This window comes from Astyanax mexicanus, chromosome 3, assembly GCF_023375975.1.
Source record: "Astyanax mexicanus isolate ESR-SI-001 chromosome 3, AstMex3_surface, whole genome shotgun sequence".
Lineage (NCBI taxonomy): Eukaryota > Metazoa > Chordata > Actinopteri > Characiformes > Acestrorhamphidae > Astyanax > Astyanax mexicanus.
This window is the reverse complement of record NC_064410.1, coordinates 218412-236654: the sequence shown is the minus strand read 5'-3', so window position 1 is coordinate 236654 and position 18243 is coordinate 218412. Positions and strand designations below refer to the sequence as shown.

Here is an 18243-nt window from a genome sequence, read left to right as displayed (position 1 = left end):
TCATTAAAAAATTAAGGGCAACAAAGAAAAAAGCATTTAAGAAAAGGAGATGGGGACAAAAATAATACAAATAGGAATAAGATAAAAAATACACAACATAAATGAAGTATTACAAAAGGGCTGCATGTGAAATGTATCATTACACAGGGGCAAATTAAAATAATGGAGGGCTTTTAAAGAAGTACCAGGGTAAAAAGTGGGCTTTAAAGGGGTGGGGAAAAGCTGAGTATTTAAAAAAATAGGGGTGGGGAAATAGTAAGCATTCAAAAATAAGGGAGGGGGGACAAAATGTAATCATTTGAAAAGAGGGTGGTGACAAAATTAAGCATTTAAAAAAAGGGGTGGGGATGATATAATAATTTAAAGACAGGGATTTAAGACATTATTTTTTATTATTATGTTTAATAATTTAACTTAAATTTAACCAGAAATACCATTAAATATAAAATATATTCTAATTTAAAATAGTGATTTCAAAGAAAAAAAACGAAAAAAAAAAAAAACTTGAGTGGGAACAAACTGGTAAAAAAGTGTCATTATGGTTGTTGTTTTTTTAAGAGTTTCAGAGTACTGTGTGTGAAAAGTCTTCAGCAGAGAAATTATCACTATGAATAATATGGTAATTCTGCAGTAAATCGTGTGTTAATGAGGAGAGCTGTGTGTGCGTGTCTGTGAATGAATTTAAATTATATAATTTTTCATTAAGTAGATTAAATACCTGGAAAACTGCTTTAATCTGTAGACCAGTATTATTCTAATGTTCTGATTTATAGCTTTGCTCTTCAGTTTAGTACATTTGTGTATAAAGCTCCTAGCTTTAATTTATAGTTTCTATCTTTGTTTATTGTTCTGTATTGCTATAAAAAAGTGTGTGTGAGAGAGAGAGCGTGGTGGTAGCCCTTTAATGGAATGTTCCATCTGCAGGGTCTGTAGGGGGGGCGCACAGTATTGCGTAACTTCGTTGTTTATACCCTGAGACCCTGATAAAACTCTTCTTGTGATTTAATTTACTGATTTATTGATTTATTCTGATATTCGCAGTGCTGTGATGACCCTGTCTGTGCGCTGTGTGTTTATATAAACTACAGGCTCCTGATAGATATAGTAATATATGCTGTATCTTCGGTTTTTGGTGATTTTAAGTGTTTTTAAGAGACATTGTGTAAAATCTACAGCTGTGTTTATAAACAGAGAGCCGCTGTTCTGTCTGAGATCAGTCTCAGCATGTAGAAACAGCTTCGCCCTCTGCAGTCATTTCTATAAAAACACTCAGCTCGTATCTTTAAAGGGTTTAAATGGAACAAGTGACGCTTTCTCGTGTCCGACAGGAGACACTGGGCAAGTCTCAAATCACCCTACGCTCCCTATGTAGTGCACTCTGCAGCTCCCTACTGAGAACTTTTAAATCATATTAATACATTAATTATCAAACATAAAATATCTGCAAATAATATAATATATATAGTAATATAATAGTTTCAGCCACAGACTGGATGACTCTCTGTATAACAACATTACACTATCTGGGTGCAGAAACTATAACTCATCACACCATCCTTATAATAATCTTCACTCAATCCAGCCAACACTCCAATAGGGATAGTATGTAGTTATAATTTGTTCTCAAACAGGAAAGTTTGTGCTTTACTTCAGCATGGCTTTATTTAAAACAGATCTAAAAAATGTTGGACAATTATCCCAGTCTTTTGCCTCATTCATTATGACATTTTGACACAATTTAAAAACCGCTGCCAGAATCAAATGAAATACAACAAAATTGAGATACAGGGTTTTTGCTTGACGTGGCAATATAGGCATACCTACATTATTAAAACTGCATTTAATTTTCACAATTTATCAACTAAAATTTTACTCACGTACACTTGCTACTAGTAATCTTTTTTATTATTATTTTACATATTTTTAGATGTTTCATATTTTGTTCTGGACACTTAAAACACAGTATTAGCTATCCTCTCATAGTCTTTAGTGCACTATGTAGGGTGTGAGCAGTAGTTTGAGACTTACCCTCAGTCACACTCTGACCGATGTCAGTGATATTAAAGCGCTCCCCCCTCGCGAAGGCGCGCGAGTGGGATTTCCCAGCGCGTGCACCGAATTTGAAAGCGCTCGCGGATCCGCGCGGAGGCCCAACGCGCCCGTGGAGCACTGCAGACCCGGAGACTCGGACCTGTCAGCGCGGGGCGGAGCAGACCGGGCGCGGTGTCGGTGCGGCTCGGCTCGGCTCGCCGGTGGAGCGCGGTACGGCCCGCACTCGCAGGAGTTAAAGATACGGGATTTTTCCGCTTCTTTTTTTATTGTTTCGTTTCTTGCAGAAAGCAGCGACGGTCTCGCGCTGAGTCGGTGCTGTAGGGAGGGGGCGGTGTTTCCCACTGTCGAGGCGGCCGCGGATTCGCTCGCGCTCTTTCTCCGTTGCTGCGGGTTGCGGAGACGGAGTGCCGGGGCAAAGGTTGAACTGAGCTGGTTGGGCAGCGGCGGCGGCGGCGCGGAGGAGACACGAGAGCCTGCGGGGCCGCAGCGCCGCGGATAATATAATGGCAGCCAGAGAGAGCGAGGAGAGAGACAGATGAATTCGGGATAGACTGCACTGAGAGAGGTGAGGCGCTGTTCTTTGTTCCTCGGTTTGGGGAAGGAAGGATGGAAGGAAGGAAGAAGGAAGGCGGCGGGGCTCTTTGTCTCGGTGTCCGTCCGCCTGCAGGTGGAGGCGGCTCCCGTTCTGAGGACAGGCCCCTCTCTGCTCCAGTCTGCTGGGTGTCAGCGTTACTAGCTGTTAGCTGAGTTAGCTTAGCTTAGCGGGCTGGAGGAGGAGGTGTTGTCCTGTTGCCATGCCCGCTGTTTGTGTTTATATTTACCTGCCTGTCTTTTACACAACACGCGCACACACACCTAACTAACCTGGTTACATAACTAACTAACTAATTAATGACTAGCTAATCTAACCATTTATTATATAACTAGGTTGTATAGTTAGGGTAACAATGTGTTGATGGACCTTTTTAATTTTTCACTGCTGTTAAATAATGAACACAATTCAGGAGATGTTCAGGCCCGAGGACTGCCCTGGAGAGCTGATCAACGTTTAGCTAGCTACCTGTCAGATAACAGTTAAGCTAAGCTAGTGAGCGTAACTAAGATAATCTACGTTAGCTGTTAGCTTATCTAACTAGGTTAGCGTTAGGTTAGCTAATTAGCTATATTAATCTGACATGAGAATATTGCTAGTTAGCTAGGTAACTAACGCTAGTCAGCCTGTCAGAGCAACACCGCAGGCTGGGCTTAACAGCTAATGTTACTCAGTATTCCTTCATATTGTTGCATAATTTTTTTTAAACCACCAGAGACACCGCTCTCAAAATACAGTTAGCTATTTCACTCTCTCTCTCTTTTTCTATATATCTGTCGTTTGGTTTGGCCCAGGCTTTTAGCCCCGCTAGCTCGCTCGCTTCCCTAAACACCAAACACGCCGCCGCTGCTTCCGCAGCCCATGTGCTACTGCCTGGGTCCAGGCAGGCGTGTGTTTACGTTAGCTAAGAGGCTAACAGTGCAGCGCAGTTAGCTTAGCTAGTTAGCTCAGATAGCACAGCTGCGGCTAGGTTAACCTTAGCTCCCTTTTCTCATGTTTGACCAGTTTTATGAGACAAACCGCCACATTTGCCAATTTCTCATATTTTCATTATTTACGCCCACAGACAGCAGCGAGGATGTGCGTTAACATGGCTCCCCCACTGGCTGCTAAAGCTCTGAGACACTAAACCAAAACCATACACTGTAACTAGTTAGCTAACTAATGCTAATGCTACACAAATCCTGTAGTCAGCTAACTAGCTAGGTAAGCTAATGCTAATGCATCAAAAATCCTATAGTTAACTAGTTAGTGAGCTAATGCTACACAGTGTAGTTAAATAGCTAGGCTAGCTAATGCACCACACATCCTGTAGTTGACTAGGTTAGTTAGCTCGCTAATGCTACACATCATTTAGTTAACTGGTTGGGTTATCTAATTCTACACAATTCCTGTAGTTTACTGGTAAGTTAGCTAATGCTACACAACCCATATATTTAATTAGTTAGCTAGCTAATGCTACAAAAAAATCATGTAGTTAACTGGTTAGCATGCTAATGCTACACACAAAATAAAATCTGAATATATAGTCATTACAATACTATATACATGTGAAAATGTGTTTAACCTTTGAAAGTCCTTACCTAATAATGGACCCAATGAGTTTTTAATAATGTTGTGAGGAAATAAAACAAAAATAAAGGGATAGGTAGTCTTGCATAAAGTATGTCTGTATGTTTTTGGCGGGAATGTCTAATTGCACCTTGCATTATTTAAAAACAAGCTGTTGTAGCCTGAAAAGGGTCCCAGGACCTACCAGACACCCTGTTCTTTAAATTAATAAATGTGGGTTTGCAGGAATAGTAGGTAAAAAGCACACAATGCTGTTTACCACAATATTTTACAATCTTCCCGTTTAGGAACATTACTACTTTGAATTTAAATTTTAAAAATCTTAAGGACTGCTGCTTTAAAAACTTTTTACATTTATAAAAGTCTCTAGTTCCCTTCACCACACATAGTGTGTTTCCCACCTTAATAGGTGTGAGCTGCACTTTCACACATTAATATAAATTAAATTAGTAAGTTACATTGTTCAGAAGTTTACAGTTCAGAATATACAGACTTCTTAAGTATTATAACGTATTACACATACTTCTATATTGTTCATCATCAGTGTTGTACATTGTTAACTAATGTATTGTCAATAGTGGTGTTCTATTCGTTATACTGTTAAATATGCCAGTTTGTATGGGTGCAGCTGTTGTTTGGATGGAAGACATCAGAGCGAAAGGAAATGTTGTTGTATCTAGCTGCTGTTTTTAAAACTTGTTTTTAAATGTTGCCTCAAATATCAGTTATGGATTTTAGTTGAAGTCTTTTGGGTATGTTTATAGGGAACGACTTCCAGTAAGCGTCATGGGGGTTACTGATGGGCTGTAATAGATGACACCTGTCAAATAAACGTTCGCAGCATGTAGGCTAATTACATGAACTGTGTCAGTGTTAAAGTGTTAAAGGTACCAGTGCATTTTGTTTAATTGGGGTTTGTGTAGGTCAGAAATAAATGTCAAGAATATATGGTTGTAATATCTTCTCTCTTTTTTTTCCTTATCTAATTAGTTGTTATGCCACTAGAATGAGGTGTTGGTGTTATTATTATATTATTGCATTAAAGAACCTAATATTTGACAACTATAGAAAATAAATAAGTATTATCTTATACTAACAGTAATAATAATGATAATATGGAACGTTTTGTCATGGGCATTTTCCCCTCTCCTGAAGTTAGATAATATGCTTAGCAGGTTGGGCATGCTCTGATGGAAGCCATCAGCTGGTATTCAGGTCAGATTGTTTTGGGAGCATTCCCAGACCATGCTCCTGAAATGCAATGGGATTTAACAATTCATCAAAGATGGAGGAGAACTGTAGTTAGCCAAGTGTTTTCCTCATTCCAGCCCTCCTACTGTGAATGCAGTCAGGTTGTTTCCCAGCTGTAAGCTTGAGGTAGAAACCTGATACCTTGACTGGTTACACTAAAATTCACGCAACATTTTGAGCATCCCAGATTACTCATAGGTGTGTTTTGTTTGTTTGTATGCGCTAATGTTTCTTTATTCTGTTTCACAGCTGTGGAAGAGGATGGTGAGCAGCCAACCCAAGTACGAGCTGATCCAGGAGGTGGGGCGGGGCAGTTATGGGGTGGTGTACGAGGCGGTGGTGCAGAGGACTGGTGCACGTGTTGCTGTGAAAAAGATCCGTTGCCACTCGCCCGAGAATGTGGAGTTGGCCCTGCGCGAGTTCTGGGCTCTGAGCAGCATTCAGAGCCAGCACCCCAACGTCATCCACCTGGAGGAGTGTGTGCTCCAGAGGGACGGCCTGGCCCAGAGGATGAGGCACGGCTCCAACTCTTCTTTGTACCTGGAGGTATGTGCACAGGTTTTATGAGGCCAGTGCATGTGGGGAATACTGGTGCATTTGTATTTGCATATACAGCTCTGTAAAAAAATAAGAGTTGATTTTACCAAATTAAAAAACCTCTGGAATATAATCAAGAGGAAGATGGATGATCACAAACCATCAAACCACCAAACTGAACTGCTTGAATTTTTACACCAGGAGTAAAGCAGCATAAAGTTATCCAAAAGCAGTGTGTAAGAAATTAACTGAAGTGATCTCTTCATTTTTTCCAGAGCTGTATTTCCCACCTAGTAGATCATATTTAGTTTATTTTTACCAATGTTGCATTAGCCAAACTATTTACTTTGAGTCTCTATAAATATGTTTCATTATATTGGGAAAAAGTGTGTTGTACTTGGAAAGATCTTAAAAACAATAGAAATATTTAAATAAAAAAAATGACAAGATGCATAAAGTCCAACAGCCCACAACTTTGAATATATTGTCTAGTCTTTGTATTATGGAACCAGTAGAGCTGCAACAGAGTACAGTGGCTCCTCCCACCGTGCTAAATCTCTCAGTGAATGGGCACGGCGAGGGGCTTTTCATGGTTTTTGTTTCTGGTTGGCCTCAGTTTCTTTGAAAGAAAGCATCAGAGGACAGTAACGGTGGGAATCTTTCTGGCAGCTCTAACAGATGAAGAGTTAAGCCTGTGGGTTAACTGGGATTCGAACCTGCGACCTCCCGCTCATAGTGGCAGCACTTTAGACCGCTGGACCACTCGGCACGCTAGCAGTGATTTAGAGATACAGAAACACAGATAACAGCTTACAGGTTGTTTAAATTAGAACAGCCATATGTTTCCCACAGCAGTAAATCTTGTGAATCTTAAAAGTGAATCTTAAGAACACGGTTACACACTCCAGGCCTGTTTGTGTGTTACTCTCCTTGTTAATTTAATTAGTGCTTGATGAGTTCACAAACAAAATAAGCAGGTTTTCAGCACATCTTGAGAGCAGCTGCTGTTTCTGGGAGGAGTAGAGCGGGATTTTGCGCTTGTTGTGTCAGACGTCGCACAACTGCCCACGTTTTGGCAGTGGAACAGGAAACTGGAAGTCGATTAAAGACGGGCTTTGGCCAACTCTGCCCCTGTGATGAGACACGCAGAACATGCACAGTTCACATGCCTAGAACAGCTTTCTACATCAGTGTCTGATTTGTTTTTAGCTCATAACAAGACTAAAGCTAATAATGACCTGAAAAAAAACTCAGTTTAAAAAAGAAACTACAAGCTAGAATATATATCCAGGTACATAAAGCACTTTCAGCTAGGCAGATTGAGTTATAGACTGTATATATAAGAGTGGACAGAGGACTGGACTTTAGGGGAGGGCGATATGGCCCTAAAATAATATCACAATAGTTCATATTTCAAAGTATTTTCGCGATAACGATACTCATGACGATATGACGAAACACTGAATAAAATAAAATAAAAAAATAATTATTTTAAGAATACACTACTGCAACAAAGTAAAATTTATAATATAAGAATTTTATCAGTTTTGTAACAGAATGATCAGTCATGATACTAATAATAATAATGCACTCCAAATATCTTCATATATCCAGGAATAAAAAGTAAAATAAATGATACTGGCCCGATATAATCTGTCTCTAGTAGATATATAATGGGACATGAGAACAGTGTGAATTTTTCTTTTGATTAAAACTGTAAAAAGACAAGAAGTAGTATCCTGATGTGATGATAATTAAGGGTGGGTTATATGGAATGACCATATTAAAAATGTTGGTGATATTATTGTGTACGATACGATATTGCACACCTCTTATTGCACCACTCCTATTGAGTAAATTAAATAACTTACTCGTATGCATTGCAACACTAATCCACATCCACAGTTGCACTATAAAAAAGAGATTCTGTCTGACACTTCTCTATTTTTAATAGTGTTGAGAAACCTCTGACACAAAACACACATTCAGTCTGGACAGGTGTAGAACAAGATCATTAGCCTTAATACACAAAACTGTCTGACTGTATGTCCTGCTGGCTTTGCTTTAATCTGTGTAAATGATATAAAAGACTTGTGTGGTGAGAATCTGCCCTCATGCGCACCACATAAACACGTTTCAGAGAGAGCTGGGTATTTCAGCGTGCACGTCTTTAGCTGGCTGTAGGTATAAGAGACGCTTCCTATGAGGCAGGATGTGGTGAAATGTAGCAGCACTCAGCAGCTGCTGCGGCTCTGCTCCTCGATCTGCTGCGGCTCTGGTTCTGCTCGGTAGGTCGGCCCTGATTGACACCAATGAGCAGAGGAGCAGATTACCCTGAAAGGACTGGAGCAGGTCCTGCTCCTGACTAATGTGGTGCAGGTTGTTGGGCCAGTGTTGGTCTGTCTCATTAAGCCCAGAGTAGAGTAGCTCTGAGTTCGATGTCACAGAGGTTGTTGTGGTGTTTTACATTACTGCAATAATGATACTGAAATATTAAACTATAAAAACAGTTTTAACTGCAAAAGATTTAATCTGAGGTGAAATTCTTCTGTTTATTATACCACCTATTCAGAATTTCAGTAATAGAAAGCCTCAGATTAATCAGATTAATCGCAGAAAGAGAGAAGTGTCAGCCTGTAGAATCAGTGTGGTGCTTCCCCGGCTGTGAAGGTCATTAGCACGCCCTTTACTGTAAAAGCCCTCGAGGGGTTGGTCGTCACATTCGTGAACGGGATGGTTGTGCCCGGGATGTGCTGCTGCACGGTTTGATTTTTCTTCTTTAACATGGTTGTTATGGGTTTTATGCCCATTTTGTGCATAAATGTGGATTACAGTCAAGGCCTTTTTGCATTACACACAATGTGCAGCGAAGCTCTCTGCTCTGCTCAATGCTGGCCACTTGTGGTTTGAATTGACTTTCGCACATCACTGAGTTTCGTCTCCTTGCGTTTAATAAAATAGCTATTTGTCCACTGTCGCGCACCGTAGTTACACCGTTAAAAACACAACAGCGAGTGGAAATGGAGGAGCTACTGAACGTGATGGTGTCACGTGACCAAGAAAAAAGCCTAAAAACTCACTGGTCCTCCTGTTTTTACAATTGCAGTCTGGATGGAGGAGTTTTATCACTTTGGGTCCTTGATAAAGCGCTATATAAAAAAAAAAAAATAAAGAATTATTATTATTATTATTTATTATCACTAGTAGAGTAGAAGAGTGAGATTTTTCACAGACGTCTCCCTGAGAAAATAGTCAGAACCCTCCCTTTATTCCCATATAGTGCGCAATATACAGTGTTCTGATTCAGCATGTAGGGTTATGTACAGTAATACAGTATTTTATGGTTGTTTGTAAAAGTTGGCAGGTTTTTGCCTCTGTTTTACCGCACTGTCTCTGTGTGTATCTGTCAGCAGCAGTGCAGTGTGGGATGTGCTGAGGGAGGCTAAGAGGCTGCCGCTGGCTGATTATAGGCTCTCAGCAGCACGTGAGCTATTGTCCGACAGCTCGTTAAACTGCAGATTTTGGCCGATCTCCCAGAACCCCTCACTGTCTCTCTCTCGCTCGCTGCCCACTGACAACAAACACTAACGAGACACAATCACACAGTCTGTGTAATGGTTTGGGTGAATGGATTCTGCTGTGTTGAATAATTTGGTGGCCCATTTATCCACAAGCTGCCTCTTAAAGGAAAACTCAGCCTAATGTTTCTGCTGCTTTGTTTTAATGTAAACTCGCTTATCTGGAAAAGTGCAGAGAACCTGCGGCTCAAGCAGCTGAAGCAGCTGCTTACTGGAGTCTTATTAAAGGTGATCCGTCCCTAGGAGAGAAAACCAGGGGTGATGACCACCAGTACAGCACTCGCGCATGCAGGACTGCAGCGCTGCACAAAACATTCAGGGACAAAAGGGACTGTCAATTATTCCTACACTGAAAAAAACTCAAATCTGATAGGCAAAGAGTTTTATTCATCAAATTGTCTAACAATATGGTGACACAATATACTACATACAATATAATACACTTAAACTAGGGCTGTGTGCTAAACACAAGTTTTCATGCTAAATACATTAAAGGAGCTGCAAAAACATTTACTCTCCAATTATCATTTGGGTCAGTTTGAACCCATTCAATGTTTAATGTCTTTAAATAAATGATTATCTTTCTTTACTTCATACTTAAACTTACATAAATGACTTCCTAATTTATTAGGGTTGGTTGGATGTCCTGTACACATGCTGTGTACATCAGTGTTCTTTAGGGTCATTTTGACCCCAGGCTGTTTTAGCTGGTCAAAACCATATATACGAAAATCACTATTACATGTAATTTTATAATCCACAAAAAACTTTAAGGACCTAAACTAACATTACCATAAATTTAGCAGGGCAAGAGCCGCTGATAGTTCACGTAAAGAGTAAATTACCCAATTTACCCAGTGTACCCAATTCCACATGTGCAATTCCACCTGCAGTGCTTGTAACCCTAATAAAAGAAATGTCTTGGGCAGATCTAGTCTATATATAGAATATGTGTTATGATAAAAATTGCCTTACAAAAAAAAAAAAAAAATTACATTCTACATTGAGAACAGTATATGCACTCATATATTGAAATGACAATGCTGAAACAATATATTGACCTAGTCTTGTGTAACTAATCTTTTAAAGTGTTTTAGTGTGTTTTTAAGTAGTGGCTGTCTCCTTATTTGTATTTTGTTAATGTGTGTAATAATTGCTAATACTAATAATGATTAACTGTACAATTCAGATATTGTCTTGTTCCTTTAAGCAGAATACATGACAACAAATGTCATTACTCTGTTTTTTGGCCTTGATTAGATAAATCAGAGTAACATCCTGTCGTTACCGTCTCTCTGAGCTGCTGTTTAATCTGCATTTAAACCCGATAGTACTGAAACTCTGCAGCTGAAGAGCAGGTACTGAATGTGTGTCACGCCCAGCAGAGCTGTTTGTTTTGACAGGAGAAAATCCTGATTCAGACCTCAGAATAAGTGCTGTCAGAAAGTGTGTTTAGCAGGTCAGTGACGGCTTTGCTCGTGTCTCAGACGTGCTGCAGCAGGGAGGCGTTCAGGTGGATAAACTCCGCACTTATCTGGTCGTCTGTTGAAAGGAGAGAGCTTGAGTGATGAAATGATGGCGGTTCCTGCAGTCGGATGCTTTTAAGATGAGAGGATTCACATTGGGTTTTGATTAGCAGGCAGGCAGACAGCCGGACTGCAGGAAACACAATAAACCTCACTGTGCAGGAACGCAAAACGAGTGACTTTAAAGCTAAAATATGGGCAAAGTTTTAGTTTTCAACACATCAGTTTCCTCCTGCTTATTGATTTATATAGATATTGATCAGTATTGTCTAGTACTTCTTTCTAATCACCAATGGATATTTTAATTAATTTTAATTAATTTTAATTTATTGATTAGAAAATAATTCAGTGATTAATTGGCTTTATTCTCTTGATTATTGGGGAACAAGCTGATGTTTAGATTAGCATGAACCAATATTTGATATGTTTGTTGTGCTCTACATTATGTTAAATTACTCAAGGCTGGGCTAAAATGTGCTAAAATATTTTATTTATCATTAATTTTTACGATATTTGAAATGTCACTGTTCTCTGGTAAACAGATTAAAAGATATAATTTGATTTTGCACGAAAAGTAAGGAAAAAGACTAAAGAATATAGTATAAACGAGTCCCTAAACTAAAATAGAAGAATGCAGTAGGCAGTGGTATTTACAACATTTTAAAATTGACTTATTCACTTTTTTTAATGATTCTTTACGAACAGAAACAAGGCCTAAAGTACAACAATATTATGTGACTTCATTTATTTTATCTAAATATACTGGGAATTCATGACTTTAAGCAGTGTATATAAAAATACACTTATCTCCATATTAAAGTCAACAAAAGCAAGTAAAGCTTCATCTCTTTTTCTAACACCTCTTTTCCCCACATCCGTTCCATGTTGTCATGAGATTAATCTGTGTGGAGAGCGCACACTAAAAGGAATAAGCCAGAAAACACAGAAAACATTGTTGTGTGGTTTATGGTCAGTTATGTCATGTCCTTCCACACATCTGCAAGCATTTAAGCGAATGATAACGTCATATAACTGCTGTCCAAGAACAGTCTGTGAGCTCGAGCAGATAGAAATTACTCATTTATTCAGCTAGTAAACTCTATTTCAGAATATGAAGTATTTGATTGCTTAAACTGTGAGGAAGGGCCGTGTGTCTCCTGATGTGAATTAAGCTTTCAGAACAGGCAGATTAGTGTTGATTTTAGGTATGAATAAAGTCTGTTCCCAGTCTGTTCGTGTTTATTGTGAGGTAGTGCGTCATGAAGCTTCTGTGCATCCTGTAACATTTTCCAGAATTGAGTTTTAATCCAGTGGGCAGCAGAAGTGTAACATGTTAAATATGCAGTGATGCAGTATTTGTTCAAAAGACAGCAGTTATTTTAATTTAAGGTTAACCACAGGCAGGCATTTTTTTCAATGGTCTGCCTGATATTATACATATTAATTTTGAGGATTTATGTTCAAGCATTACATAATGTTTCATGTTTAATAAGAAACATTACTAAAAATCTTAACTGTAATTGTAATATATATATTTTAAAAAATATATTTTTAAATATTGAAGTAAATCTGCAATTGTCAAAATATCATAATAATAAAAAAATAATAAAACTGGTGCTTACGTAAAACTTCATTTTATTATACAAATACAAATGTTCTCCAAACTTTGCGTTTTTATTATGATTGTCTAGTGGTGTAAAAATTCAAGCAGTTCAGTTTGGTGGTTTGATGGCTTGTGATCATCCATCTTCCTCTTGATTATATTCCAGAGGTTTTCAATTTGGTAAAATCAAAGAAACTCATCATTTTTAAGAGCTCTCTTATTTTTTTTTCCCAGAGCTGTATGAAATAAAATGCTTAAGCTATGCTGTATAAGTAAATTGAGAAGTATGTGAGAGAACAGAGCAGATGTTCTATAGATGTTTGAGTGGAAGTAAACAGGTGTGGTCTGAGTTCTGCCTTTTGCATCTCATCGTCTATAAAATCGTTTTTGTCATTTGTGAATCGATTCAGAATTATCCACGTCTGAACCGAGCTGAAAACTTCCCCAACCCTATTAGAAGTAGTAAATTGTAAGCTTATTTATTAACACTTGTAATTAACACTTCTTCCTCTTGTTTCCTCCCACAGCTGGTAGAGACCTCACTAAAAGGTGAGATTGCGTTCGACCCTCGCTGCGCCTACTACTTGTGGTTCGTGATGGACTTCTGCGACGGAGGAGACATGAACGCCTACCTGCTGTCCCGTAAACCCAGCCGCAAGACCAACACCAGCTTCATGCTGCAGCTGGGCAGTGCTCTGGCCTTCCTGCACCGCAACCAGATCATCCACAGAGACCTCAAACCCGACAACATCCTCATCTCCCAGTGCCGCACGCCCGCCGGCTCCTCAGAACCCACGCTGAAAGTGGCCGACTTCGGCCTGAGCAAGGTCTGCTCCGCCTCCGGCCTGAACCCCGAGGAGCCGGCCAGCGTCAACAAGTGTTTCCTGTCCATGGCCTGCGGCACGGACTTCTACATGGCCCCCGAGGTGTGGGAGGGCCACTACACGGCCAAAGCGGACATCTTTGCCCTGGGAGTGATTATCTGGGCCATGGTGGAGCGGATTACCTTTGTGGACGTGGAGACTCAGAAGGAGCTGCTGGGAAGCTACGTGCAGCACGGCGAGGAGATCGTCCCCCTCGGGGAGGCCCTGCTGGAGAACCCCAAAATGGAGCTGCTGATTCCCGCCCGGAAGAAAAGCATGAACGCCGGCATGAAGCAGTTGATCAGGGAGATGCTGTCGGCTAATCCGCAGGAACGGCCCGACGCTTTTGAGCTGGAACTCAGGTTGGTGCGCATTGCCTGCAGGGAACTCGACTGGGACACGTGAGAAAAGCTGCTGGTGCCCAACTGTGGAAAGACATTTACCTTTTCTTATTTTTTTATTTTTCCTTCTTCTTTTATTTTCTCCTTTATTTTCACACCACCGAGCAAGACAAACACCCAAACTGGGTGAAGTTATGAGTGTACTGTGTTTTTTTAGTAGCAAGTAATATGTATATCTGGTTGTCTGCATCCAGGGTGAAGATAGAAGTTATCAGGAACCACCTAGATATCTGTTAGATGCTTACAGTAATAATTCACCCCAAATCTAGTTGATTTAGTGAAGACATGCTGCTGAACGTTTGCTTTAGAGATGCACAGTTATAGCTACAGTTATTTGAGTGTATAATTGCTGGAAATTGATGAGCATTAGACTGATTTTTATATCTGAACTTGTGATGATGCGTTTGGCTGGTTACTGTTCATTTCAGCGCATTTTATACCCAGTTGAAGTGTCACTTTAATGTTTTAAAGATTGTTACACATGCATATTGCACAAAGCATAACCAATCAGATGTTTATTTTCTCAAGCATCTCACAGATATTAAGAGGTTCCCGGCTTCTGACTCACCCTGTATATTTCTAATGGTTGTCCACAAGCACATAGCAATTGATGGGCATGTAGGCCGTTACCCAGCGAGGCTAGCTTTAGACTGCACTGTGTGTATATGGATTAAAGCTCGTGCACACCCGTGGATTTCTTTGTCTGTGGACTAAGCCTACAGACATATCCGACCCCCAGAGGTTGAGCCGATCTCGCCAGCTTCTCAGCAGTGAGAAGGCGCGGAGCGCTGCGTTTTAATTGGGCACATCAAATGCCGCTTGGCAAAACAAACTAGTGACAGGTTTTCCCCCGACACTTCCGGCGTTCCTCTCTCGGGAACACCGATTCTGTCCTCTCTGACAGCCTGAGGTAGCTCATCAGTGTCTGCCTGCCTCACTCTCGGTGCTAATTTAACTTCTGATGCAATGCAAACCCAAATGCAGGGGCAGAGTCCTGCCGGATGCAGCTACTCTACACGACTCTCTGCGTAACTTTTACAGCTCAAACTCACCGATCAGTTTCACTTTCCTTCTGCACTACTTTCAACCAAACCTCAGGCTGGTATATTTCTACATCCAGATTTTCCAGGATCTTAATGTTTCGCTCTTTTTTCTATCAAATGCCTCCAATACACAACTGAAACAATACTGTGGGTGTACTTTTTTAAAAGAAGAAGAAGAAAAGGAAGAGGAGGAGTGTTTGTCTGGCTGGCGGTTGCAGAGCAGAACCTTAAATTAAAATTGAGTTCTGATCTTATAAAAAAAAAAGGACCTATGATCTCTCAATTAGAGGTGCCAGTTAGAGGTGTTCGATAGTATTTTTGCAAAAACAATACTCTTGTTGATATGCAAAAAAAAAAGCCACTGACTTATATATATATATATATAAAATATATAATTTCAAGAATAAACTACTTCACGATACTAATAATGCACTCCAAATATCTCCATATATCCAGGATCCTGATTTCTTTGGCACCGTTTCCTGCTGGTGAACATTCTATAGTTAGTGTATAGAAAGTATGTAATTGTGAGCATGAGGTTCACACTGTGTGTAAAATATATAAATATAATTTATATATATAATATCTGGTTGCTGAAGTAAAACTGTTGAGTTATGTTAATTGGGCGACTCTTGTTGAATTGGAAGCTGGCAGGAAATGCAACTAAAAATTAACTAAAAATTAACATTTTAAAGTAGGAACTGTTCAGCCCTAATGATGCTTCACCTGTTCTGCAACAGCCCCGCCTACAAACTGATTGATTATTGCAGTTTGATTAGCCTTCAGGGACGATCCGTGCACCGGGTAGAGAGAGCAGCCAACACCAGCACCCCGTTTACTCCCTCCACTCTGAATTTATACAGCTCTGAAATCGTCTGCGAGGGAAACGTATGTTTTTGATGCTCCTCGCTGAGGTGGATTTGATCTTCTCTCACTGTGTCAGTTCTCCTGGATTTTCTAAAGTGCTAAAATTTAGCAGTAACCCCCCCCCCTCTCCCGCCACGCTCCTGACAGACTAACACTAAGCCTGTTAGGTTATCGTGGCGCTCGTTGAGCAGAGAATGCTCGGGACTGAGGAACGCTATTCAGGTCAGATTTTTTACTGTTTAAAAACAAGGAAGAACCAAACAGCAGTCTACAGAGTTCCAGCAGCAATACCTCTGCTCCCTCCTCCCTTTAACACACAGAACACCTGGTGTTTTGTGGAACCTGGTGTGAGAAGACGTTAATACTAGAGCTGCACGATATAGGAAAAGTTTTACATTGCAAATGTTCTTTATTAGACGATATATATCGTGTTATTAAACAATGCAGGGCCCATGATGTCACCAGCCCCGCCCCCACCCGGGCGCTGTCTCACGTCCGGACCAATCAAGAGCTGAGTCAGCGCCGAGCTCTCAAAACAGCAAAACAGTAATCATCCCTTTTAATCAGCATTTAAATTTTAGCTTTTTAATTGCCCTAAGTGACATCATTGCACGTCCTGAGATGTGATTATTGCGCATGCACACATCGCGACAATGACGATGCTTAAACAATATATATCGTGCAGCCCTAGTGTGAAGTTTAATAGGCGTAATATATCCTGCTGTTTGCAGCAGTTGTTCAGGGTTCCTCTCTACTGGAGCACACACTTCTGAAACCAGCAAACATTCAGTAAAACTGAGAACCTGGATTAAGACAACCCACAAAGTTTCATTTTCATTTCTTAGAGGATTTCTCTCATCAAGCCCCGCCGCAGAATCCTCCATTAATCCACATTATCACAAGAACAAGGGATAAGTGGATTATTTCTGCAGCGCCGCCGCCGATTCCTCAACACCAGAATATTGTTTAATCTGCCTTTTCTTTGAGATTACCATAATTTATGCCTTATTTTTAAAATCCCGCTGCCCATGTAAGCACTCGATGTGACTGAATGTGTTCGGAACAATGGCCTCGACTTCCTTCTTAAGAGAGAATTATATTTGACCTGAAGTGCTGAACGGGATTTCGCTTTAGCTTGATCCAGCTTTTGTAGCGCGTGTGATTTCCTCTGTTTGAGTGTTGTAGTTTATCAGTATTAAAAAGTGCACAGAATCTGGCTTCTAAACCCACCAGCACACCACAAAAAACTAAACCTTAAAAAAACCCTAAAGGACCCGTATTGTGTGAAACTGAATTTTTATTCTCATTTTTGAAAAATGTTTATAAAGTACGGTTTGTAAACATTAGATGTTCAGTATGCAGCGATTATTCTTAGGTCCTTTGATCCATTGAGACATGATAACACATGGGGACTTACAGCTAATTTTGATTCTTACATGCAGTAATATAATAATATCTGCAAAAGAAAAAGAAGAGTTTTGACTTGGACTGTTTTTTTATTTTTATTTTTTATTTTTTATGATTCACAACAAAGCAGTATAGCCAATCAGAACAGAGCAGAGACCATGTGCAAATATCAGTATGTCTTAAAGACACATTTACAGAAAAAAGCCTATTTATTTCAAAGGGTAAAATGAAAAAAGGTTAAATGGTATTTCCATTAAATAAAAAATGAAAGAAAGTGAATAAAGATGAAAATGTAAGTTCTGGGCCTTTAGCATATATCTGACCAGCTGTTAATCAGGCCACGCTCAGACTTCACGAGTCACATGAAGTAAGGCACATGAAAATGTGATGTCATTTCAGAACCTGCTTTTAAAGGTGCTGCCCTGAAGACGTGTGTTCTGACTGCAGTCGGCCCCTGCTGGTTAAACATGGTTTCGGTTTTGATCAGCTCCTGATGATAAATGGTCATTTTTTTGTCCCTGGTTGGTGTGAAATGCGTCATGTTGTACGAGTTCATCACCGCACGCTCTCTGAGTAACTGCAGGGGGGTGAAATACTTCAGAAATGTGTGTGATCTTATTTTACAGAGGCTGGACTTGTAGTTTATAGTTTCATATTTAATAATGGATTTCTGTTTCCCAGATAAGCAGCCGTGCTGATTATTTTAATTTGTATTAAAGAAACACTTCTGGATGCTTGCTAAGCTGTAGGCCTTAAACAAAGGAGATTTTTCATTGCCTTTTTCTTTTTTCTTTCCTCCCAGTGTGTTTTTTTTTTCTTTGCACTTGTGTACATATTGTATATGAACAGCACACGTGGAGTAAGATGGAATGATCTCTGTCCTGTCTTGAAAATGTGTTTGGATGAATGGTAAAGGGCAGTAGTGAGTGTGTGTGTGTGTGTGTGTGTGTG

General features: G+C 40.0%; 1 protein-coding gene across 1 annotated transcript; it reads left to right on the top strand.

The window, feature by feature from the left end:
• The first annotated feature begins 2222 nt into the window (after window positions 1–2222).
• On the top strand, window positions 2223–18236 carry pdik1l (PDLIM1 interacting kinase 1 like). Its single transcript, XM_007238676.4, has 3 exons — window positions 2223–2617; window positions 5717–6013; window positions 13239–18236. Exons 2-3 carry the CDS (start codon window positions 5729–5731, stop codon window positions 13977–13979), a joined length of 1026 nt encoding a protein of 341 aa, XP_007238738.1. The 5' UTR covers window positions 2223–2617; window positions 5717–5728; the 3' UTR covers window positions 13980–18236.
• Window positions 18237–18243: the final 7 nt, after the last annotated feature.